The 27,593-nt window shown below is 40.6% G+C and overlaps 1 protein-coding gene across 2 annotated transcripts; it reads right to left on the bottom strand.

The window, feature by feature from the left end:
- Positions 1 to 4,073: 4,073 nt before the first annotated feature.
- Positions 4,074 to 26,401, bottom strand: cfap36 (cilia and flagella associated protein 36). 2 transcript variants are annotated; one of them, XM_084093618.1, is made up of 10 exons: positions 26,084 to 26,401; positions 24,186 to 24,250; positions 24,009 to 24,107; positions 22,340 to 22,454; positions 20,795 to 20,882; positions 19,606 to 19,762; positions 7,308 to 7,371; positions 7,098 to 7,210; positions 6,264 to 6,401; positions 4,074 to 4,475 (listed from the first exon to the last, which is right to left on the bottom strand). In XM_084093618.1, the coding sequence occupies exons 3-10, from the start codon at positions 24,081 to 24,083 to the stop codon at positions 4,392 to 4,394; spliced, it is 834 nt and encodes a 277-aa protein (XP_083949744.1). In that variant the 5' UTR covers positions 24,084 to 24,107; positions 24,186 to 24,250; positions 26,084 to 26,401; the 3' UTR covers positions 4,074 to 4,391. The 2 variants fall into 2 exon arrangements, with proteins under 2 accessions (XP_083949744.1, XP_083949743.1); XM_084093617.1 differs by having other exon boundaries at positions 24,186 to 24,254; positions 26,089 to 26,384.
- Between the last annotated feature and the right edge of the window lie 1,192 nt (positions 26,402 to 27,593).

Here is a 27,593-nt window from a genome sequence, read left to right as displayed (position 1 = left end):
CTCTTCCATTTGTTGCTCTAGCTACCGAGAAAATGTCATGTGGGTATGAAGGCATGTAGTGCGTCCCGTAGCTGTGCAGTGTGCTGTTTTCCAGCGTCATCTATGAGATAAATCACTGCCGTTCCTCTTTGTTGCGCCATTCCACTGCACTTCGTTCCGTCGGCTAATTCCACTGAATGGTTCTCTGGTTGAAATGAGCTATCAAAACTTCTGAATTTTGTGATGTCGCTCCAGCGTCTACCATGATGCCTTTCATCTCACTTTGTTCTGCGGTTTTTCATATTCTGAGTGTTCAGCTTTGAGGAGATGATCTTGGTCATTATCGTGTTCCTCTGTAACTTTTCTGACGCCATCTTGGTCGCCCTTTTTCTTGCACAGGAACTCCGCGTGTGTACTATTTTTTTACAATGATTGCACCACACTCTCTTGTAACATTTTCTCGCTTTGTGTCCCTTTATTCCACATTTGTAACATGTCACATTTGTGTCTTCCTCTTTTCTTTCTTTAGTGTGGTACCTGACAGGACCTTTTCCTTGTCTCGTCTGTGTCTTCATCACATTATCTGTGGATTCAGTTCCTTTCATTTTCTCCGCCTCTTCATAAATCCGCAGTCTTCTCTTAAAATCTGTGAACGTAACGTCGTCCTCATTCTGTGTTATGTGGACGGCTAGCGGTTTGAAAAAATCTGGAGAATCATTGCTATGGTTAATCCATCACTCATGGCTTCTCCTGCATCTCTCAGTGCTGTGATGATGTTTTCTGCTCTTATCAAGTAGTCAGTAACACTCTCGTTGTCTGCCATGCGTAGCTGAGTTAACGATGTGTACATATTTATTATCCGTGGCTTGCTTTTCCCTGAATAATGCTCTTTCAGTATTTTAAGGGCTTTCCTGCCATCGTCAGCAGCTTCATGTCTTATCAGTGATAGGCTTTTATCATCTATCAGTCTTACAAGTTCAGCATAACAATCAGCATTCTTCCGTCTGTCTTCGGCTAGCTGTTCTGCGTTAGCATCAGTGGGCTCATGCAAAATAGTCTCTTTTAACTTTAGAGTGTGTAAACAGCTTAAGAATCTCGTTTCCCAAAGATCATATTTATCTTCGGATCCATCAAACAAAGATTGTGTTGCTAGGACTCCTACCGCTCTGTTTACCATTTTCGCCGACTTTTCTTCTTATGTCACTTCAGTTTAAGCTTTATCGCTAGCTTCATAGAACGCGTAATACGTCGCATCTGTCTTACTCATGCTCGTTTGTTTCCGTGACTGGGCCCATAACCTGTTGAGCATCCGAGTGCGCAGTTCCCCCTCACTCGCGTGCAGGAAAAACAAACGAAACGCTGTTCAGTGCTGTTTATCCTCTTGGCAGGATTTTTATTTAGCAAGCTTCACTTGAACATAACATCAGTTCACTGCTCTCTCAACTTAGAAGCATGTGATGTAAAACGTAACGTCATCACGTACATAACTGTATACCTCCAAATAAAACAATACAGGTAGTCAATACCATAATACAATGTATAAGGGTGCAATACGTTTAACAGTTAACTCACTTTTTATGCAACACAAATGTTCCTCAATTTATCAGCAGTACTAATGGACAAATAAAACGTGTTTTACAGCAAAATCACAACTACTGTATAATGTCTGCCGTCTTTACACCTTCAACAATTCAACAGTTTACTCTACAGTAGTTCAACATGCAACATGTTCAACATATACTCACATTTGAAAGCACCCGCGTCGCTGATCTCCGCGACGTTCGATTATGACGTATCCTCTCGCGTGGCCTCCTGGGATAGAAGAGTATCCATCGGTCGAGCACTCGAGAATCTGTGCAGAAGCAGTAGATCATCCGGGAACTTCTCGCCTACTCTTTTATGAATACTGATGTTTCGAACATACTACTCCTTCACGTACTGTTTTCTCCTACTATATAGTAGGTAGGCATATTCAAACGCACTATTAGTATACACACGTCCGAATCTCGCGAGAACCCAGGTAATGCTCGTCTACTCTTTTGGGACAAATGTGGGCAAAATCATTTTTATTTATTTAAAAAAAAATACTTTCCTTAATCTGAGCGGACTTGGCTACTTTTCCCAAGTTTGCCACCTGAACACACACACACACAAAATTGACTCGATTCTACAATGTTAAGTGGGTGAAAAAAACCCCTTCTTAATCTCGCCTTTGTGGACAAAAATGGGCAATGAATGGGAAAACTGTAATTCAGAGCATTTTTTTTTTGCCAAATAAAAATCAATAGATCCAACACAATGCACATCATACATACAAATGAAGGGGTGATCCAGTACAACAACAACACACACACACACACACACACACACACACACACACACACACACACACACACACACACACACAAAAACAAAGCATTCAACGACGGAACAAGGTTTTTTATTTTTTTATGTTCCAATCTGCACGCGCACACACAAACACACACATGCGCACGAGTGCATGTAAATATTATCACTATGATTATTGTTTATTCTTACCTGTTTATTCTTACCTAACACTTCCTTTTTTGAGTTATTGTTATGTTTATTCTTACCTGTTTGGAACCAATTCGTTTTTTGGGTTATTGAAATTTGATGTTTTTTGTTTGAAATAAATGATAAATGATAAACTACTTTGTCTTTTAGTATGATCATATTTGTCTAAGAATATTTTGGCATCTTGCTATAGTCTCATCTAACACAGATATATATATATATATATATATATATTTTTTTTTAAATTACAATTTTAACTTGTGATAAAGTCAAAAACTTAAATTCGTTATAACAGTGGTTTATAGAGTTTAGCCTATATGCAGCCATCTAGTGGCTATTGATTTTATTGTTTTTTTGTTTTCATTTTATACCAACATAAGACACCAGATGACACCAAAGACACCACATTTTTTAGGTTTTGGCTGTCTGAACTTACTGGAATGATTTGTTTTTACTGAAGTTAAATAAATATTAAATATAACATAAAAATAAGCATAATTTACATAGAAAATATGGTACTTTTAGAGGTAAAAACAAACAAACAAACAAACAAAAAAAACAAACATAAATTGATAGTTTTTATTTTATCGAAGATAGTGATATAACATTTTTTGGATCACACCTGAGACCTCTGTGCCCAAATCTGTCCACGGACACGGGATTAAGGGCTGCAATGTGAACACGGCTTCAGGATTATGAGTACGAAGCATTCTGACACACTTATTCGCTCGCCTACTGCTCCCTACTCTATAGTAGAGAAGTATGCTGTGTGCAATTATTATAGTTTTAGCTAAATTTATAAAAACAACTTTTTTTTCCAGAGAATTGAAGAAGTACGTCCTTCCACAATGATGGATATGCAGTGAATGAATTGGCTTACAATAAAATGCAGTTTAAATATAAAATCTCTTTCTCTCTCAAAGAGAAATTGTAAACCTGAGGTGTGAAGCGTGAGACAGTCACAGCAGTCTCTGGACACTTCCACTGTGGGGTTTATGGGGGTCTCCACAGACATAATGATGTTTATACTGTAACTGTATATTCTATCCCATACACCGAATCACGACCCTTTTCTTCAAAAACTCTGCAGTTTTACATTTTCAAAAATATATAAATAAATAATTGCATATAATTTATTAGCTGTTTTGCTCATGGGACACATTTGTGGTATTACTAGCCTTTTGTCCACTCTACATTAGGGAATACCTGAACTCAAGCAGATGCTGATTGGTCCACTATTGGCTTCGCCTGACCCGAGATGTGCAGATGTGTGCAAGAACAGAACATTTGAGCTGCACATACTGAAGAAATCAATGGCCTGGATAAGTAAACCTCTTTACAGATAAAACTGTGATTCATGCTCTAGTGAGAGAGTTCAAATGAAGATGGCCTGAGACCATGCAAAAAAATATATATAATATAATCTGGCCTGACGTAAACATGTTTCAGTATCTAAACTGCATTATAATGCCTGTAGGTTTTGTGCAAAACTAGAGAAACAAACTCCAATAGCAGAATATGTACTTCATTGTGAATAATAAATGAATAAAAAGAACCTGTTTCTCTCTAAAAATGATACTTTATTGGGTAATTTCATAAAACATCTGTCCACAGAGTGTGAAATAACAGTGAAATATGAGCATATGTGTAATAGTTCCCATAATGCATAACAATATTTCAGTAAGTAAAGATTTAAACATCATGTTGCAGAAACTGATCATGCCAGGAGATTCGAGCAAGCGTCTGAATGACCATCAACAGGTTCAGATCAAGTAATGTGAGATCACATCTAATGTGATAAAGGTACATACAAAAATATAAATGAAACCATATACAAAAGTGATCCGCGTCTGTGTTGCTTCAGTCCGTTCAGAGCTTTACTTCTTGATGACTTCCTCTTTGAGTTTCTCTGCCAGGTGTTTTCTCTTCTGCAATCTCTTCTTCTCCTCAACTGAGATCGCCTGGATATGGAAAAGAAGAGGAAAAACAATCATTTGAACGGGAGGAACATCTAAAACCAGCAGTGAAATTACATCCAGACATCATTCATTAGGTGAGATTAATGTCTGAAAATTGAAATGTAATCATAAATCTTCTATATGAACACTGAAATTAAGGAATTAGTGTTAAACTGGCCTAAACTTAGACAAATGAAACCTGAGCTGGAAACAGAAGACAATCTCAGCTTTAGGAGAAACTGCTTTATTCTCTCATCATGTCCACATCACAGAATGTGAAGTTATGAAGTATTAGAACACATGGATGACATCAGCGCCTCATGAATATTCATGTGTCTTTATGAGAAGACGCTTCAGCAGATCCACATGGCAGGAATTCTCTTTCCAGGTTCCAATAAATCTCCATTTCCAGGCCCAGACACTTTTAAACTTTCATTCATTCTGAAAAAACACCAGCAGTATTTCTATTTAAATTCATGAGGAAAAGCTTCAGGAAGAATATCTTGGGAAAGAATATGAGCTCATTTCAATCAATTTTCATGTGATTTAATGATTTAAAAGATGCACGCACTTTCACTGGTTCTTTTTGTTTTTATAATAAAATAATATATTAAAAATATATAATAAATAATAAAAAACTAAGCAGATACAGGTCTTTGATTAGAGAAATACTGATAGCACCAAATAATACTTACAAAACCATTGCATATCTTTGTAATAAAGGGATGCGATACTTTAATGATACAAAAACAATATCTATATTTATAAGGGCTTTTTTCTGACTTTAATAAATGCACGCACCAGATTTTGTGTTTAATCAATAAATTCCAGGATCAGTATTGCAGAGAAACACAGAAGCAGCATTTAGACGCTTTTACACAGAGATGTTTGGGAAATGTCCCGCTCTTCCCATAACCGCCAGTTTAACACACACTACTAACCAACTCAACCAGGCCCCGCCCCTTTATTCTGCGTATGAATTATTATAATGAGGAATATTGTGACGTGTTCGTTCCCGGAAGAAACTCAAGAGGCGTTTCAGGAGTTCAGGAACACTGACACTGATATAGAGAAGAACTGGAGCTTGATCATGATCAAACTGCAACATCACACACTAAACACAGATGGACAAGTAAACAAGCAGAATAGATACTGTGAAGGATTGTTTTATCATAACTAACATTTACTTTTCTTGCAGGATCGACAACTATATGCTTCTGAAACCTAAAATGTCTCTAAACACTTTGGCCAAAGTCAGTGTGTCTAAATCATGTCCGAATATAACAGAAGGGGAAATCAGAGTTTGATTAAACATATGAAGAACATCAAATTGTAGACAAATTATGTAATGTATCATGTCACCTTTGCCATGCTCCTATTCTATAAAAACTGTTGTACTCTTTTTGCTAGTGTCTGAGATCCGTGATTACAGCATCTTCAGAGGCGTCGTCTGACTCAGTGTGAGACTCTTAGGCTGGTCAAGGCTGAGGTCAGGCATCTTCTGTGGTCAGAGTGGGACTCACCTGAGGATCGTGGGTGTCTGGGAAACCGGTCTAACTGAAGTCAGGAGCGTAGAGGAGCTTCTAGCACAGTGCTGTTTAAGGTGAGCGTGACTCTGCTGGTGTGTGTTTATATCAGCAGTGTGACGGAGGTGAGTGTGTGTGTGTGTGTGTGTGCGGAGGCTTTGGGCTCCGGGGCCGCAGGAGGAGCGTCAGCGGGGCTCTTCAAGTGACGCAGAGGTGCAGTGTGACGGAGATGAGTGTGTGTGTGTGTGTGTGTGTGTGTGAGCACCTGTGCGGAGGCTTTGGGCTCCGGGGCCGCAGGAGGAGCGTCAGCGGGACTCTTCAGGGTCTGATCTCTCTTACGGGCCTGGAGTTTGTCTCTCTGCTGCTTCAGATACTCCGAGCGCTGCTGTAACGCCTCCTCATCCTACACACACACACACACACACACACACACACACACTTAAGACCAGACGTGATGCCATAAGATTCCAGCAACATGCAGTGTTCCTGTCCACACCAGACGTGACGCAAAATCAAACATCACTGCGTGTCAGAAGAGCGTGTGCAAGCGCATTGTCATTGAATAGGATTGTTTGTTCACAATTTAAATGTTCTTGTTTAGTTTATTTTCAAGATCTGAGGTGATATTCAAACTCACATCAGCTGCTTTTCACATTAAAGGGGTCCTATAATGCCCTTTCACAAGATGTATAATACGTTTCTGATGTCCCCAGAGTGTGTATGTGAAGTTTTAGCTCAAAATACCCCACAGATATTGTATATAGCATGTTAACATTGTCACTTTTTGAGGGTGAGCAAAATCGCACCTTTTTTGTGTGTGTGTCCCTTTAAATGCAAATGAGCTCCTGCTCCCAGCACAGAGGACAGGGCTTCAAGAGCTTGTGTGTGTGTGTGTGTGTTAGCAGCTCCGATTATCTCACACACACCACTGAACATTTAATAAACTTTTAGCCCTTTATGTTCAAACTGGAGTCAGAAAGATGGAGAGACTCAAGAAGAAGTGACAACATGTAGAAGCAACAGGACATTTCTGAACGGCTAGTTGATGAATTTATGTTGCTCATGTCAGCTGATGCTGATAAGTGTGTGTGTGTCTCACCGCGAGCGGTCTGCAGTCTCTCTGTGTGTCGCCGTCTCTCAGTCTCTCTGCACTCGTGTGTTCGGCTGAACCCTTGACCGGTGCCCTCACAGCGGGAAGAGCTTCACCTTTACCTGTGCAAACACACACAACACTGATCCTCACACACACACACTAATCTCACGTGATTGGCTGCTGTGAGAGCGAGGGCTGATGGGAACACACACTCACATGACGCTGAACCCTCAGACTGCTTTATCTTCAGCTCTGGAGCTCCTGTCACGCTGCCGTTGGTCTGTGGACAGTGAGAACGAGTGTAAGGCCGTGTCTGAGGTCTGATTCTCCTGCTCAAGGGTAAACTCAGCTTCATTCACTCACACAAAAATGAAAAAAACTAAAAAAAACATGCTTTTCATCTCATAATTATGACTTTGTATGTCAATTTCAACTTTTCATCTCATAATTATGACTTCGTGCACCTGATGTACTCGTTACATCATAAGAAGAATGGCATCTACGCTAATGTTAGCCCTGTTCATTCCGAGGTTTACTCTAGTCAGCCGGATCCGGGCCGTATCCAGATCAGATTGTGGACCCGCACCTGGACACGACCACAACGCATCCCTGAAGTGTCAGCAGAGATCGTGTCTATAGACTCTCCCCTGTGAAGGCCTCATCGACACCACAGCCATCGGCACTGATCCTCAGCAAACTCGTCTCCATACCGGCGTGACTCTGATCTTCAACCAGAGGGAACTGGATAATATTCCAATCTGACCTCTGACCTGTAACGCTGCCTGGATCATAATCACACAATGTTCGCTCGCTGGCCAGAGGAGAACTGAGCGATTGAGTCTGGGTTCCCCCAAGGTTTTTTCTCCATTCTGTCACTGATGGAGTTTTGGTTCCTCGTCACTGTCGCCTTTTCCGCCTTTTTCTGCCTTTGGCCTTTGGCTTGCTTAGTTGGGGATGTTTAATCTGCCTGCACTGACACCATTATATGAGAACTGAACTGAGCTGGACAATGACATCACAGTTTACTCCAGAGCGGCTATATATTTAAATGAACCAAATTAATAACTTTTTTCCAACAAAAATGAAACAAAGGGCCCCAGGGCTCGAAAACTCCAAAAGAATTTCCAGAAACAAGCAGCTAGGTGGGCTATAAGAGACACTCAGACTCAAACCGCAGCTAGGTGGGCTATAAGAGACACTCAGACTCAAACCGCAGCTAGGTGGGCTATAAGAGAGAAGTCTGCAAAAAGACTCTCAGACTCAAACCGGTTTTGCCATGTGGCTTAAAGCCACAAAGGATGGATTTTCTATGCACACAATGGACAAAATGTTCTTCATATCTATTTAAAGAACTGTATATCCTTAATGAATGTTGTTTGTATACATGCAAAATATACAAAATCACCTGATAATACTTGTGTATTCCTTGTGTTGATAATACAACAAGATGACGAACTTCCTTCAGTTATATAATTAGAATTCAGGCAACAATCTTCCATGATTGTTCTTTACATGTTTGTGTGACCGCAGTGGAAGTGCAAAGCTGTTCAAATGTCCAAAACACACACATGATGATCAAAACTGCAGATGGCCTGATGTGTTCCCGTTCACTCATAGCCCTGTCACATGGCTTCATTCCTTCAGATCATGTCTTCTGTCCTAGGTACTACACACGGTTATGGTGAAACCATAGACTGTTAAAAATATGGACGTAGTGTGCATTTAGTGCAAGGATTGGACAGAGAGAGAGCACTGACACCTGCAGGATTTCACTACGCGCACAAGCTTTTTTTTTACACTAAAAAGTGAAATAAGCATCCAGTCTGTCTGTTCCGTGAGAGCAACGGTGCCACAGAACGAGTGTAGCCTCTATATCTATAGACGCTTTTAAATCTGAAAACTCCAAAAAGCAACGAAATTGTCAGAAATCCATGACTGCATGTTCACGGAGGAAAACAAATGGAACACAGCGCTGTTGTTCTCTCGATTCTTAACGACGACGGAATCCAACGGCGCGGGCGAAGGCATGCGCGTATTAAATTGTATGAAATAATCCTGAAAAAGCACAAACACGGTGTGGTGAAGAGATGAGTCCCAGCGTAGAGATGAGTCCCAGCGTAGAGATGAGTCCCAGTGTAGAGATGAGTCCCAGCTGAGGACCCAAGCAATCCGGTTGGTTCAATGCACGTTTTATGCGTAATCGCTTTAGTGCCTGGTTACAAATCAGATATCACTTTATTTTATAAGTCGTTTGAACTACATTATAGTGACCATTAATGTCTTTTTTAACATATATATTTCATATACTAGTATATAACCCATAGACTGTAAAAAAAATGGACGTAGTGTCCGTGACGTCACCCGTAGGTTTCTGAAGAGCATTTTTGAAGCCTAAAGTGGGCGGAGCCGGCCGTCGCCATCTTGGCCTCGCGTCGCTCCCGGATAACAGAAAATAGGCAAACAGGTGCGGCGTGACGGGCTTTGGTGGAGCTGAGGAACCTGGCCATAGATATGAGCCTGGCTATCTGAAATCACCTGGCTCGACGTGATCGAGTTAGCTGATGATGTAAAGCCAATTAAAAGTTCCTATTTTTGCCCTTCGAAATATTATAATAGTTAAAAGACATGGCTACAAGTGAGACTGTGTATTGTGATTCTGTACTATTCTGCTAGTTGAAAATGTATTATGCAGTAACTTAATATAGAGCTCGGGCGTAGACGTTATGGAATGATGCATTGTGGGTAACGGCGGCCATTTTAGAGGCAACGCAGAAGCGTTCGGAATAAAGTAATAGCGTAGCCGACCGGTCTCCACCGGCACCGAGAAAGAAAGAGAAAAAGTTATGGGCCGTGACAAAAAAAGTTGGCTATACCGTATACTGACAAACTTAATAATGAAGCCAAACAACGCTACTTAAAAAAAAAATTAGATTATAGGCGAATCGATCCATATGAAGTCTGGAGTAGGCTAATACCAAGCCTCAGTTTCCCTGATATTTTCCTACCTGGTCTGTGGAGTGAGCGCTTACACCTCCGATCCAGAGCCGGATTTACAATTTCCTGAGCCCTCGGCAACAACATTCACACACACATTTTAATTATTTAATAAACAAATGTTTTTTTTTTTGTCACAGTCGGCTGCAAAGATGAGGTTGACGATGCTGATTGGCGATCTTCGCTGTAAGTGAACGCGCCAGAGAGAAATGCAAATTGCATACGGATTAACTTAACGTTACATAAGCAGAGAGCTGTCTGTTTTCTTTCGTTTTGAATTGTTTGTTTAAAAGTAGACACTTTTAGAAAAGTAGAAACTTGTCACTGGAGGCTCACTTGCAGTTCACAAATGGATGAGTGCAAGATCTGCAGATCTACAAAGTAAACGCGGAGAAAACAATCATTCGCACCGTGAACCAAGCATCAGGGGTGACACACACACACACACACACACACACTTGTCAGATTCTGTGAGCTACGAAGCTTGTCTATGCGGGTTTGTTACACTTCAGGAGTAATTTATCATACGTGCAATAATCCACTGTTTTCGTACGGTTGACGACCAGCGGCGATCCAAGCCATTCGACGAAAATAGGGAAAACTAATATGATTTATGAGGCGTTTGCCCTGTCGATCATGAGACCGATTACAGCAGTTCACAATACAGCAATACTGAACCATTTTCCAAAAAATAACCAATAAACTAATAAATTAATGACCAAATGATCAACGTTACCTACTGCCTACTATACGCTACTATACAGTACATCTACTTCCGTACCGTGATTCCCACAATGCATTGCGGCGTGACGCAACGATCCCAAACTCTATTACTTCGAGAGTGTGTGTGTGGACTGGGGTCCAAGATGGCTGCCTAATCAGACGTGTTTGTACGAACTCCTGCACCATATGTGCTTAGATAGTGCAAAAAGGACTTTTAATTAATTGTATACTGCCTGTATGCAATTTTGTTGCTTCTTTGACTTGAAGACTACCTTTATATAGTGTCACCATGGGGCGTAAACGTGGTCATTTGAGTAACTCTTCGACTGATGCTAAGGAGGCTAGCGTTAATGCTAATGCATGCTCACCAGCCAGTAGCGGTCATGATTACGTTGTTTCTTGTGCAAGCGAGGAAAATGCGTTCTGTTTAGTTGAAGAGGAGTTCCCTGCATTGCCTATCACACCGAGTAAATCACCAGTCATAAAGAAGAGAGCAAGTGACGACACTCGAGCTGATATCTCGTCGCAGCTATTAGGCATAACACAGCTGATCAACAGTCGCTCAGACGGAATTGAAAGAAAGATCTCGGACATGTCAGCTGAATTAAAGGCCGTTGTTGAGAAGGTTACTACTCTTGAGCGGCGAATGGATGGTGTTGAACGACCTGTGGCTCAGTTGCAGCGGAGGATGGATGATATGGATACATATTTGAGAAGGCGTAATTTGAGGATATCCGGAATTCCTGAATCTGAGCGCGAAGATATTAAGCTTGAGGTTGTCAAAATCTGCCAAAAAGTTCTCCCTAGTGAAAAGGACAAACTCTCAGATGTTATCGACGTGGTCCATCGTCTCGGGAAGATGCAACAAGGTGGCACGGATCGTCCCAGGGTGACCATTATGCAGTTCTCCGTTCGCTCTTACAGAGACACTATCTGGAAGGCCGCGAAGAATTCTTCCTTTCTGAAAGAGAACGGTTTGCGCTTTATGGAGGATTTTTCAGCCGGAGATCGTGAAAGGAGAAGGAAGCTGTGGCCGGAGGTCCAAAAAGCACGTGCAGAGGGGAAGACGGCATACTTTGTTGGAGGCAGAGCTTTCATTCAAGGGCAGGGTGAAATCTTGTCTACTTAAAGTGCTTTCATTTTAATAATAGGCGTCGCCTGTTTTGACTTGGACTGATCTGTCGTGCACTTTGTAGACATTGTTACGGGTTTGTTTTATACATTTAAGAATCTGCCAATATTTTTTCATTACAGTGTTCTTTTTGTAATTTTTGATATTTAACATGGTGCTGCTTTTTTCAGCATTTTTGATTTTGTGACCGACTTTCAAAAATCTAAGTCTATAGAGCGTTCTTAAAGCGGGTTAATTGTTCCATTTTTTGTGAATTCAAATGTCTTTTTCTGTTGTGTCTTTAAACGCCAGGGGTTTAAGAAATGTTGTTAAACGCAAGGCCTCATTTTTATTTTCTAGACAGTTTGGTTCTGATTTTGTCTCATTCTAATGATAAAGATGTTAATTTGTGGAAGTCGCAGTGGGGTAATGAGATATGGTTTTCTCATGGTTCAGAGCACTCTGCAGGCGTTTCCTGTTTAAACAATAATTTTGCAGGTGATGTGTTGCATACATACTGTGATGAGTATGGGCACTTTATTTTGTTAGTTCTAAAATGTTATAATGTAAATCTTATTGTTGTTAATTATTATGGGTATAACTCTAGATCTGAGAATGATCAGCTATTATTTGTTTTGGAAGATAAGCTTACTTATTGGCAGTCAAAATTTCCAAATGCTTATTTAGTGATTGGTGGTGATTTTAACACTGTCCTAAATGAATCTCTTGATAGATGGCCAAACCCTGGTCGCCAATCAAACTCAAACACAGCTTTGAAAGCTTTTATGCATAGATTAGAGCTTGTAGATATCTGGAGGGTTAAAAATACATATGACAGAGAATACACGTGGAGCAATAAAAATTCATCTAGACTTTCACGAATTGATTTTTGGTTAGTCTCTAGAAATTTAGATAAAGATCATATTTCTGTTGATATTTCTACAACGCCATTAACAGATCATAAGGCTGTCTCTATTAAATTTATGTTTTCTCCTGAAGCTAGATTTATCAAGGGCTCCTCTTATTGGAAAATGAATAGTTCGTTACTTAATCATAAAGAGGTTAAGTCAGAGCTGGGAAGACTTATTGGCTTTTATTGGAGCAAAGCTAAACGAGAAAATTATTTTGGTTTAAACTGGGAATTGTTAAAACATGAAATTGGGAAATACCTCAGAAAGTATAGTGGTAATTTGGCTAAATTAAAACGTCTCGAAGAAGTTAACATTGTTAGTGAAATCTCTTCTATTACCAAGATCTTGCCTGAAAATTTGTCTGATAGTCAAAGAACTCATTTAGTTGATTTACAAATTAAGTTGGATGATTTGTATAAATTAAGAGCAGAAGGTGCTTTTATTAGATCAAGGCAAAGGTGGCTTGAGCATGGAGAACAAATGTCTTCCTATTTTTTTAAGCTTGAGAAAAATAGGGCTAAACATAATTCTATTTCTCAATTAAATATTGGAGGGGTTGTCTCAGAAAATCTTAAAGAAATTTCCCAATTTTGCTACAAGTTTTACTCTAATTTGTATAAATCTAAATTTAATCTAGCCGATTTGGACACTTTCAGTAAACATCTTGGTAATGTTAGGACTATTTAGTCATGATGATCAAATTTTATGCGATTCGCCAATTTCTATCGATGAGGTTAAGGATTCAATTTCACAGTTAAAAATTAACAAGTCGCCTGGTAGTGATGGGATAACGGCTCAAGTTATATTCTGAGCTGTTATCTCCATTCCTCCTGCAAGTGTATACAGAGTAACTGCTCTGAGCTTTCTGTTAGTATGAAGCAAGGTGTCATTTGTTTAATACCTAAACCTAAAAAGGACATTCTTCTCTTAGACAATTGGAGACCTGTTAGCCTTCTTAATAATGATTATAAATTGTTTGCTCTTATTTTCTCTAATCGTTTTAAATTGGTTTTGAACTCCATTATTGATGAAAATCAGTCAGGTTTTATGAAAGATCGTCATATCTTTAATAATATCAGACTGGTTTTTGATCTCATTGATTACTCTGAACTTATTGAGGACGATAGTTTAATTCTGTTTTTGGATTTCTTCAAAGCTTTTGACACGATTGAGCATCCTTTCATTTTTTTTTGTTTAGAGCGTTTTGGTTTCGGGCCTTTTTTTTGTAATGCGATGAAAACGTTGTATGCTGGGGGAAATAGCTCAGTGAAATTAGGACACGGCACTACACAGAGATGTTTTTTAGAGCGAGGTGTTCGGCAAGGCTGTCCAGCATCCGTATACCTCTTTCTTATTGTAGCTCAAGTCTTTTGTCATTTTATAAAGGAAAGTAAGCTTGAAGGAATTCATATAGCTGGTAGAAATATTTTAATTAGTCAATTAGCAGATGATACAGCCCTGTTTTTAAAAAATCCAACCCAGGTTCATCAGGCAATTAAAATTATTCATTTGTTTTCTAATGCTTCAGGTTTGTACCTTAATATTAAAAAATGTGAAATTTTAGATTTAAAAAATTCCTCCCTTTTATCTTTGGATGGTGTTCCTGTTAAAAAAAGATGTTAATTACTTAGGTGTTGTCATTTCGAAAAATGAACAAGATAGAGTTTCCCTGAATTTTAACCCTGCCCTTGAAAAGATTAAAAGAAAATTTAACCTTTGGTTATTAAGGGACTTGTCCCTTAGAGGTAGAGTTCTTCTGTCAAAAGCAGAAGGAATTTCTAGACTGACCTATATTGCTTCAACTATACATTTAGACAATAATTCTCTAAATACTATTGATCGGACTTTATTTAATTTTTTATGGAAGAATCGTGTGCATTATATTCGTAAATCTGTTGTCGTGAATTCTCTTAAAAATGGTGGACTTGACTTTTTGGATTTTTCTACTTTAAATAACACTCAAAATTAACTGGTTAAAATTTTGTCTGAATAAACCTTCTTTGTGGAATTTTATTCCTAATTTTATTTTTGACCAACTCGGGGGTCTTTCTTTTCTACTAATGTGTGATTATAAGATTGAGAAATTACCGGTAAAACTATCTGCCTTTCATGCTCAAGCCTTGTTGGCTTGGAAGTTGATCTACAAGCACAATTTCTCTCCGCAGCGTTATTTTATTTGGAACAATCGTTGTATTCTGTATAAGCACAAAAGTATTTTTTGAAAAGCTGGTTTGATAAGGGTATTGTTTTAGTATCTCAGTTGTTTAACACTCAAGGGTATCTCATGACTTATGATGAGTTTCTTGAACACTTTAATTTTCCTGTGACTCCCAAGGAATTCTCTCTTGTTTTCTCTGCGATTAACTCTGGTATTACTTCCTTATTTAGAGATGTGGTATTGGTTGACATGCCCATAGTCAATCTAACTGATACAATGTGTGGTAAAATTTGTTTTTCACAGACTAAAAATAACAAATCTATTCGCGATCTGTTTTTAAAGGAGGTTACTACCAAGCCTTGCTCTATTGCTTATTGGGCTAAATTTGTTAGAAACTCTTGGGAAAGTGTTTGGTTATTGCCTCACAAGTTTTTTGTTACAAACAAGGTAAAGGAAATTTCTTTCAAAATTATTCACAAATTCTATCCTGTTAAACATTTTCTTAGTAAATTTAAGAAGGATATTGATGTTTTCTGTTCTTTTTGCTCTTTGCAATTGGAAACTGTATCTCACGTCTTTTGGCACTGTAGTTTTGTTAAAAAGCTGTGGTATGACGTCTCTGTGTTTATCACAGAAAAGGTACTCTCTAATTTTATTTTGCTTTTTGAAAATGTAGTTTTTGGATATTTTACTCAGGATAATGTGAATAACGAAGCCTTTGTTATTAATCTGTTTATTCTTTTAGTTAAGTTTCACATCCATAAGTGTAAATTTTCTAACAGAAAATCCTGTTTTACAGTGTTTTTTAAAGAATTGGAAAATTACTTTTGTACTATTCAAAGTAGCACTAATAGAAAGACTACTAAAACTGTCCGTTTATGTTCTGTCTTCAAAATATTTGAGTAATGTAAAGGTCTTGCCTTTCTTTTCTTTTTTTTTTTCTTTTCTTCTTTTTTTTTTTCTTTCTTTTTTTTTCTTTTATTTCCCTGGCTTTATTTTATCTCCTGTATTGTTCTGTATATGTTGTTTAAGGCATAATAAAAAAAAAAAAAAAAAAAAAAAAAAAAGTGTGTGTGTGACAGTGATTTATGTGCATACATGTCAGTCACTCGTCAAGTTCGTAGAGAGCTTATTCAGTCCATTTTAAATTCTGATTTTGGCCGCCTCTCAAATGGGTTAAACCATAGATATATTGCCTTTGAAGTGCAAGTAAATGCGCTAGAAAATCCGCGCTCATTCGAAAAAGAAACATCTTTCCAAAACATGAGAAGCATTTATGAACCTCTTGTACAACAACAGACAACATTTAATAACATGCATTTACTCCAAACTCACTTCATAACGACAGCTGAGCTCCTCCTCCTGTGAGATGATGAGCTTCTGACACAGAATAAGGCAGTCGTGTGTTTTTAAGTCATGTTTAATCAAAGCGTTTCAACAGTGGCGGAACTAGAGTTTTATACATGGGGTGGCCAGGGGGTGGCCACTGCTACTTTCGGGGGTACACAGTACACACACACACACACAGTGGAAAAGCTTATGGAAGGAATTGGGTCACTCTGTTTGTGTCTATAAGTGTTGAACATCCAAAATATTTGCAGAAAACAAAGCTTAAGCACCAAGGAGATAAGATACCGTAGCATGTGTCTGTTATGTACTGCTGCGATTATTTACAAAAAAGCTGACATTTACAAAAAAAAACCTGTTTTTTTAATTGTACTTGAAAAATGTAAACAATTGTATTGCCCATCAATATAAAATCTTATCCTAGGAAGATTTAATACAACATAATTCTTTCTTTATAATAATTTATAATTATTCTTTCTAATTATAATTATTTTTTTGTGTTCATTTTTGGGTGAACTATCCTTTTAATCTGGCAAAATCATCTCAACTTAAATTCCTGAATTGGGTATGTGATTGACTGCCTGTGTCTGGTAGATGCTCTGACCTGTTGCTGGTCCTGAAGTCTGACCACACTGACTCTGACTAGCCAGTGGTGATGCAAGGGCTGGGGTCTGTTTGCACCTGATCTGCCTGTTAGTCATTTTAAGCCAAAATGGGGGTCAACCTTGAACAAATTGCAACAGAAGCAAACTCAACAGAAGCAAGAGATTGGGTTTGGGACTGGGTCTGTGGGACTGTTTCTGGGGGACGAGTCTGAGGGAAGAACAGGAGACAATGGTAAGGAGAATGCAAAGGACAAAAGGTAAAATAAAAAGTGAATCCCCAGAAACAGTTTTCGAAACTTTCCCCTAATGGGATTCTTCTGGACTTTTTTTCCTTACTCAGGACATATTGAGGATACAAAATTATTTGAGTTTGCTTCTGTTGCAATTTGTTTAACCTTTTTTCATAAAATGACTGGACTATGTTTGTGCTTATTTAAAAAGTACTCTGATATCTCTCCCTTTCTTTTCATGTTTAATTGACCCTGTTCAAAAATATGACAAATTTAAAATATGATTCCATTCATATTTATATTCTAATCATCATCCAATTACCAACATTTTTATCTGAACTCTTTCTCGCAGTAGCCTATAAAAAATAAAAAAAATGGTGTTTTTGGTAATTTTCACAATTTCATGGCACCCCAGAATATTTTGTTGTATGAATATCTGAACATACCAAAAGAATGAACAGACAAAAAATTGTTTTATTCTAGCTTTGTGCGTCTTTTTTTTATCAACACTTGAATGTTGGCAAGTTTCATAAGAAGCAACATGAGCAAAAAGCTGAGAAAATCGCATTTTTATCAAAGACTACATCTAGATCAGATTCAGAATGATGATCAAAACACAGTAGATCGAGTCCATCAACACCCTACACCCATAAAGCTTCATAGTCCTATGATCGCATTATGATATCACTTGTTTCTGCTCTTCTTTGCCTGCGTTTTGATCTCCTATCCTCACATTAGCTAGAACATTTGTATACTGTAACGTACACACGGCAAGGTACTGCATATGCGTGTATTAGGCCTAATGTAGGCTATTCGGAGCAAACCACCCTGATGCTAAACCTTAAAAACTTACTTCAAATATGATGTTTTCTTATTCGGTGAAGTTCGGTATCTTGCAACCATCTCTCGTCCTCTGCTCGTCCGTTTGAAAACTGCGCGCGCGCCGCGCTGCCGGCGAACGTAATTTTTTTTTTAAATCAGCAACTGCCAGTAGCAAATAAAATTTTGGGGTGGCACCCGGGGTGGCCAATCGCCTGTCAGGGGTGTCCAGTGCCACCCCGGACCCCCCTCTGGCTCCGCCACTGCGTTTCAATCTTCTGTTTATTCAGCTACAGTGATAGGGATTTCCTGGAATGATGTGCATTATTGTACTTCTGCGGCGGGGCATATTTAGCGTGTTTGCGTGAGTGCGCCCTCTGGTGTTCAGATGTGGCAGTATTTACTACCAATCAGCCGCACTCCACTGACAAGCTGTGCATGAAATAATCGCAGCCTTTGCCAAATCGCGAGCGTTTTATTGCGATTAATCGTGCAGCCCTACGCTTGGGTGAAACGCATGACATGACTGACATCAGAGTCAAGTCAAGTCAAGTTTATTTATATAGCGCTTTTCACAATACAGATTGTATCAAAGCAGCTTCACAGTATTAAATTAAAATAATACATCAATGTTTGTTTCTAGTGGAAAACGTCCACGTTTGGTAATGCTGATCAATAGTATTGTTGATTGATTAATTAAATTAAATATCCCCAAATATCCCCAACTGAGCAAGCCAAAGGCAACAGTGGCAAGGAACCGAAAAACTCCATCAGGTGACCTAATGGAGAAAAAAAAAACCTTGGGAGAACCCAGGCTCAGTCGGGGGCCAGTTCTCCTCTGGCGTTTATGAACTAGAGGTCGGATTTAACTGCAAGATTAAAAGTATTATATGAATGCCTGGCTGAAGAGATGCGTCTTTAATCTAGTTTTAAACTGGGAGAGCGAGTCCGAGCAACGAACAGTATCAGGAAGACTATTCCAGAGTTTTGGAGCTAAATGTGAAAATGCTCTCCCTCCTTTGGTGGATCTGGATATCCTAGGTATGACCAAAAGCCTCAAATTTAGTGATCTTAAAGCGCGCGATGGATTATAGGGCGATAGAAGATCCGTTAAATAGACTGGAGCTAAACCGTTTACGGCTTTATAAGTCAGTAGCAATAACTTATAATCAATACGGAACTTCATAGGTAACCAATGCAGTGATGATAAAATCGGTGTTATATGATCATATTTTCTTGATCTAGTAAGAACTCTAGCGGCGGCATTTTGGACTAACTGTAGCTTGTTTATTGAGGATGCAGGACAACCGGCTAATAAAGCATTACAGTAATCTAGTCTCGAGGTCATGAATGCATGAACTAACTTTTCTGCATCAGAAACTGATAGCATATTACGTAGCTTAGCAATGTTTCTAAGGTGGAAAAAGGCTGTTCTAGTAACATATGAAATATGATTTTCAAAAGACATGTTGCAGTCTAGTATAACACCCAGGTCTTTTACTGTAGAGGATAAAGTAACAGGACATCCTACTATGTTAAAGTTGTAGTGTGAGAGGTTTTGTGGGCGGTTTTTTGAACCGATGATTAGTGACAGAGTGACAGTGATCGGCACGTACTGTGTTGGTCTGCTGTGTCCCAGAATCCCTGGCGGCCTGAGTCTCACAGGAGTTTCCCAGAGGAGCGTCTGATAGACTGCTGGATGTGGAGGCCTGATCCTCTCGCTCCTGCCTCCCGAGAGCCATCATCTCCAGATCATACTCCTCCTTCGACCTCCTGCGGGAACAATACTTCGTAAGAGTATTCCTGTACGTGTGAGTTCAGGACTGGATGAGTCAGTCATCGCCTCCACGTTGAAGAATCTCACTGTATGACTTTTTCTTCTGTACAAAACAAAAGATGATCATCCCAGACGCTCTTTTACATGTAATAAAGTGAATGATCATCATCCCGGTCCTTCCCTCCCTCTCTCACTTCACTTCCTGTCCAACATAAACTCAGGCAAATCTAAAGGCAAAAACGGCAAACCAAATAATAAATCTTAAAACAAAGGTGAACGAAGTCGTCAAGCTCCAAAAATAACATGCTTTATTTCTGTAACATTTTTGTCATTTATGTATTTTAATCTAATTTCCTTATTCATTTTAATAGTGTTTATTTTTATTCAGTTTTACTCTAACTTCAGCACATTTCTGGTCATTTTATGTCCCGTTCGGATGTTTTTTTCAGCGACCAGAGCAGTCAAACGTCTGCATGTTCATTTTGAAGTCTCTTTTGATTTTTATTCACACTTTACTTTTATAATCCCTCAGTCTCAGCTGCAGAAGATGAGTCCAGGTCACGTGAGGCTCCAGATCCAGGTTTCTGTGATCTAACCCTGATCTCTTAATGGCATTCATTAAGGTCCGCATCTTCATTATCAGAAGCAGAATGTCTGGGCGTTTGGAGCGGCTGGGACAGAAACACTGCGGATAAGAATAGCCAGCCCTTCTTCTTCAGTGGGACTCTATTAGTGAAAGGCTAAGCCGGTTAAGGTTAGTGGTGTCTCAGTGCTTTATATACTTGGCTTACTGACAACGCCATCAATCCCTTCACAGGGTGAGGTATAACCTCGAGTGAGGACAGTCTCTGGGACATGTGTGCTCCACTCTTTACTGTGATAAACGACTTCTAAAACGGCCATCGTAGAGATTCTCAACACTGCAGTCCTGGGACGCGTTCAGAGTTAATGATGTAATGTCCACTCTCATGCGTGTCAGAGACACACGGCTCATTATATAAGCGTCTGGAGTGATGAGGTAAACTTACTGGAGAACCTCCTGGAGAATCTTCATCTCCTGCTGCTCCAGTTCATTCATGACGTCCACGCCGTCGGTCAGACACTCGGGCAGCCCGCCTGACACACACACACACACACACACACACACACACACACACACACACACACACACACACGCACACACACGGTTGCAAGAGATTTATTGTTGTTTCTCTTCTGCTCACCAAGGCTGCAATTTATGGAAGCTTGTTTCCGCCATAGAATAAAACATTTTAAAAGATAACAATTGCATGTTATAAAGTCAGAATTGCGAGATATGAACATGCAAATCTGAGAAAAAAGTCTGAATTTCAAGTTTATTTCTCGCAATTGCAACTTTATATCTTATAATTCTGACTTTATAACACACAATTACTACTTTATATCATGCATGATGTAAATGTAAACTCACAATTGTGAGAAAAAAAGTCAGAATTGTGACTCGCAATTACCTTTTTTATTTTTCATTCTGTGGCGGAAACGAGTTTCCATAGCAATTATTTGATCAGAAATACAGTAACAACCGTGAAATATTATTCCAGTGTAAATCATCTGTTTTCTATGTGAATATATAGTAAAGTGTAATTTATTCCTGTGATCAAAGCTGAATTTCCAGCATCATTACTCCAGTCTTCAGTGTCACATGATCCTTCAGAAATCACTCTAATATGATGATTGATCATGATTATTTGTAATTTGTAAGTTAAAGGAAACTAAATGATGTGAGTTTGGAAGAAACGTTCTGCCTTCCCCGAATGAATCGAATGTGGAGATACAAGACAGTGCAGGTCAGAACTAATGAAGCAACTTTCAATCATTTCATTAATAATAATAATAATAATAATAATAATAATAATAAGCAAGTAATTATTAATGCTGGTTTATACATTATTGCTTCACTTGATTTAATGATAATTAATTTCACCATGAAAACGAAGCAAATGACTTTTGTTAAACATCCTGTCTGGGTTTAAACCTCTAAACCAATCAGCCACTGATTGTGAGTTTCTCTCACAATTTTGACTTTTTTCTCGCAATTCTGACTTTTTTCTCAATCACGAGTTTATATCTCGCAATTCTGACTTTTTTCTCAATTGCGAGTTTATATCACAATTCTGACTTTTTTCTCTTGCAATTACGAGTTTATATCTCGTGATTCTGACATTTTTCTCAATTGCGAGTTTCTATCGCAATTCTGACTTTTTTCTTGCAATAACGAGTTTGTCCATTTTTTCCCACAATTCTGACTTTTTTCTCTCAATTACGTTTATATCTCGCAAATCTTGCAATTTTGAGTTTAGATATGAATTGAGAATTGTGAGAAATAAAGTCAGAATTGCAAGATAAGCTGCAATTATTATTATTATTATGTTTTTCATGGTGGAAACAAGCTTCCATATGGGAGACAGAAAAACAGTGTGAATGAATCAGTCAGCATGTGAAATGTAATAAATGTCACACGTGTTAATGCTTCGACAGCCATAAGGACGAACACACTGTCATGTGAACATTATAAACATCTGTGGTGTAAATACCGTTTCTCTCTTTGATGACTCGCAGGGCCTGCAGCTGAAGCTCCATGTTCTTCTGGACCATCAGAGAGCGAAACATCTGAAAATCATCAGTAGCGAGAACTGGCTGGAAAACAGCCTGTTTAAAGACGAGAACGCAGTGAGCCATCATCACACTGACATTACAGGGGCACCAACTGCACTTTTACAGCTCTAAACACAACAGTCATTATTCAGATCAATTCAGTTCATAGTGTCAGATCAACAATATTACTGAATATTAATATGAGCAGAACAGAAAGAACTATAGAAGGGGAACGACTGCATCTCTCAGAGAAAAACTGTGGAGGTTTGCTGAATAATACTCTCTGGACATGTGACCCACTGAGCTCGAATCTGATTGGATCTGTGGGTGAACGTTCACCTGTGAGCTCATTCAGGATCTTCTTTACGGAGTATATTTGCAGGACTGACTTCAGCCGATCAGCAGTTTCTAGGTCTGTGATCTAGTTCAGGTCAGTCTCAGTAACCCAGATAACTAATCTCCTATGTGTCACAGTCTCCACTCCAGCTCTGCTCTGGGATGTCCTCATGCTGCACTACACAGATACAGCGCTGTGAATCTGAACGCATCCATCATCAGTGTCCACGACTACAGGCCTCGGGAACTACACCAGGGCAACAGAAGCAGAAGTCGTCATAGTCCTGTAAACCTTTATAGTGGCGAACGGAAACTACAACAAACTCGACTTCTGCTTTTCCATTTGCTCCAATAGCCAACAAACAAATCCACATCAGATTCTATGACTTTACAAAAGAGGACAAAAAATATTGAGTGATTGATTATGGTGTTCAGAAGAGAGAAAGATGTCTCCACAAGCGGAGATCAATACTCATAAAGAAGACTGTCAGTTCACAGCTTTTCACTGTAAATCATTAGATGGTTTGTTCTTTTTACTTCCAAAAACAGATATACATCATTAACTGTTAATCATTAAAGTGGACCTATGCAAATTAGCATCACCCCGCCCACGACTGCTGACGGACTCTGCTGTATTAGCATAGACCCCGCCCACGACCTGCTGACGGACTCTGCTGTATTAGCATAGACCCCGCCCACACCTGCTGACGTACTCTGCTGTATTAGCATAGACCCCGCCCACGCCTGCTGACGGACTCTGCTGTATTAGCATAGACCCCGCCCACGACTGCTGACGGACTCTGCTGTATTAGCATAGACCCCGCCCACGACTGCTGACGGACTCTGCTGTATTAGCATAGACCCCGCCCACACCTGTATACGGACTCTGCTGTATTAGCATAGACCCCGCCCACGCCTGCTGACGGACTCTGCTGTATTAGCATAGACCCCGCCCACACCTGTATACGGACTCTGCTGTATTAGCATAGACCCCGCCCACACCTGTATACGGACTCTGCTGTATTAGCATAGACCCCGCCCACGACTGCTGACGGACTGTATAGACCCCGCCCACTGCATAGACCCCGCCCACGACTGCTGACGGACTGTATTAGCATAGACCCCGCCCACGCCTGCTGACGGACTGTATTAGCATAGACCCCGCCCACGCCTGCTGACGGACTGTATTAGTATAGACCCCATGATCTATGATCCTTGATGAGATAATGATGATGATGATGATGATGTGATGCGACTCGTGTCGTCTCTCACCTGTAGATGTTTGGAGCCGGTGAAGGACGAGCACGCACGCAGGAACTGCTGCTCACTGATGCCCACCTCCTGCATGTAGTTCTCCAGCAGCCGCTCCACCTGTCAATCACAGCAGCAGCTGTCAATCACTCGCAGCGTCTGATGAGTGCATATGATGTTCGTGATGCTCGCGCTCACCAGATGCTTGTACTGCTGATGGACCTCTGTGTAGCTCAGCTTATTCTCCTCCTCATCGTCGAACACTGAAACACACACACACACACACACACACACACACCTGTGTTATAGAGGAGACTCAGTGGCAGTGTGTTCTTACCTTAACAGTTGTTCTCCATGAACACACACACACCCAAGCAGTGGTTCTCCATGAACGAACACACACACACACACACACACACACACACACACACACACACACTCTTGTACATCTATCTTTATGAGGACATTCATCGACACAATGCAATCTCTAGCCGCTTACCCTAACCTTACCCATCACAACTAACCCGACCCCTGACCCCAAACCGACCCTTAACCTCATTATAACCTTATCCCTAAAACCAAGTCTTGACCCTCAAACAGGCCTTTAAAGGCTCTCAGACACTGAGGACCGGCCAACATGTCCTCACTCTACTCTCTCTGTCCTCACTCCACTGCTCTAACACTCAAACTGGTCCTCACAAAGATAGTTGTACAAGCACACACACACACACACACACACACACACCTGAGCAGTGGTCCTCCATGAACACACACCTGAGCAGTGGTCCTCCATGAACACACACACACACACACACACACACACACCTGAGCAGTGGTCCTCCATGAACACATGAACACACACACACACACCTGAGCAGTGGTCCTCCATGAACACACACACACACACCTGAGCAGTGGTCCTCCATGAACACACACACACACACACACACACCTGAGCAGTGGTCCTCCATGAACACACACACACACACACACCTGAGCAGTGGTCCTCCATGAACACACACACACACACACACACACACACACACCTGAGCAGTGGTCCTCCATGAACACACACACACACACACACACACCTGAGCAGTGGTCCTCCATGAACACACACACACACACACACACACACCTGAGCACTCCATGAACACACACACACACACACACACACCTGAGCACTCCATGAACACACACACACACACACACGTCTGGTGCACTATCTTTGTGAGGACTCTCCATAGACGTAATGGTTTTTATACTGTACAAACTGTATATTCTATCCCCTACACTGCCCCTATCCCTAAACCTGCCCATCACAGGAGACATTCTGCATTTTTACATTTTCAAAAAAACTAATTCTGTATGATTTATAAGCTTTTGTACCCATGGGGACCTCAATTTAGGTCCCCACGGTGACACGAGTCCCCATGAGTCTGTGTGCATTCAGGTTTAAGTCCCCACCGGTGTAGAAAAACATGTCCACACACACACCTGAGCAGTGGTCCTCCATGAACACACACACACACACACACACACCTGAGCAGTGGTCCTCCATGAACACATGAACACACACACACACACACACACACACACACACACACACAGCCATGTTTATGTGATTTGTGAGGACATTCCATAGGCGTAATGGTTTTTATACTGTACAAACTGTATATTCTATCCCCCTACACTGCCCCTATCCCTAAACCTACCCATCACAGGAAACATTCTGCATTTTTACATAAAAAAAAACACTGCTTAGTATGTTTTTAAAGCCATTTGAAAAATGAGGACACCCAAAATGTCCTCATATATCACCTATTTTCCCGAGTGTCCTCATTTGCAGGTGTGTTATCATAAAAATGTCCTCAGTTGTCATGAAAACAAACTCACCTGAGCAGTGGTCCTCCATGAACACACACACACACACACACACCTGAGCAGTGGTCCTCCATGAACACATGAACACACACACACACACACACACACCTGAGCAGTGGTCCTCCATGAACACACACACACACACACACACCTGAGCAGTGGTCCTCCATGAACACACACACACACACACACACACACACACACACACACACACTGAGCAGTGGTCCTCCATGAAGGCCGCGAGCGGGATGAGCCAGTCTGGGCTGCCCAGGAACCCCGCGACGCTCTCCGGCACCCACTCGCTGTCCTCGGCCATCGCGCTCACATCTCCACACACACACACACACACACACACACACACACACACCACTGCGCTCCTGTCAGGAGTGTGTTACAGACGTGTTACACACTAACGCGAGCACCCCGGATGTAATGTGCAACATAATCTGCGACCATAGCAACCGATGGCGTCACTGCTGCTGCTGCTGCTGCTTCTTCGTCTTCTTCTTCTTCTTCTTCTTCTCTTCTTCGGAGATTATAGAGCTGCACTGCCGCCTCTGAGCCGGAGGAAGAAGAAGAAGCCTCGAGTGGATATTTAAAGGGACCATGACATCAAAACGGACAGCTCTTGTTTGGAATATTGCAGTGTTAACTATAAATGATTGATCAGTGCACATCATTATTGTTTTAATAATCTTGAATCAGAATAACTTCCTCTTGCAGCATCTCTTCTCTTCTCTGATGATGAGGGCGGGGCAACCTGTCACTCACATGAGATCAGCCAATAGCAAACCACCATTCAATCATCCAATCAATTCCCCACAGACACAATCAAGCCCCGCCCACATTTGTTGTCATCACAATAGAGAAGAAAAGACCAGCGCTAACGGTTCATGATGTTTCATTCCGCTTCTTTAATCAGTGCTGGACGAAGTAAACAAATCAGGCACTCGAGTATATGGCGAGTAGATAGTGCCACGGATAACCTACCGAAGTCGACAGTCGTGTACTTTTACGTGACAGAAGGGGTATGCCGCACCACAGACGCGTGACACCAACGTGTGACTCCAACGCTGCACCACAGCACGCCGCACCACAGACGCGTGACACCAACGCTGCACCACAGATGCGTGACACCAACGCTGCACCACAGATGCGTGACACCAACGCGTGACTCCAACGCTGCACCACAGATGCGTGACACCAACGCGTGACACCAACGCTGCACCACAGATGCGTGACACCAACGCGTGACACCAACGCTGCACCACAGATGCGTGACACCAACGCTGCACCACAGATGCGTGACACCAACGCTGCACCACAGATGCGTGACACCAACATGTGACTCCAACGCTGCACCACAGATGCGTGACACCAACGCTGCACCACAGATGTGTGACACCAACGCTGCACCACAGATGTGTGACACCAACGCGTGACTCCAACGCTGCACCACAGATGCGTGACACCAGCGCGTGACTCCAACGCTGCACCACAATAAATTAATATCTATTTTTCCCCCTAGCTTTTCTTATCTTTTCTTTGTTATCTTTCTAATCAATCATTCTTTTCTTGTGTTCTGATGACATTGAAAATATCATTGATACAAATTTTGCATTGTAAACAAAGTTGTGTATGACATTAATGTCATCTCTGAATGGTTTACGAACATAATATATATATTTTTTAAATAATTCACTCACTTTCTACTGGATATGA

The sequence above is a fragment of the Abramis brama genome (genome assembly GCF_963993115.1).
Source record: "Abramis brama genome assembly, chromosome: 19".
Taxonomy (NCBI): Eukaryota; Metazoa; Chordata; class Actinopteri; order Cypriniformes; family Leuciscidae; genus Abramis; species Abramis brama.
This window is presented reverse-complemented; position numbering and strand designations above follow the sequence as displayed.

What these genes read in the sequence shown, in the direction of transcription:
- cfap36 (XM_084093617.1), bottom strand. Translation starts at nt 26,187, where the DNA reads ATGGCCGAGGACAGCGAGTGGGTGCCGGAGAGCGTCGCGGGGTTCCTG. An exon ending in ATCAGCAGTACAAGCATCTG is followed by an intron (nt 24,108 to 24,185) that starts GTGAGCGCGAGC and finishes TGTGATTGACAG; the next exon opens with GTGGAGCGGCTGCTGGAGAA. An exon ending in GTCTGAGGGTTCAGCGTCAT is followed by an intron (nt 7,211 to 7,307) that starts GTGAGTGTGTGT and finishes GTGTTTGCACAG; the next exon opens with GTAAAGGTGAAGCTCTTCCC.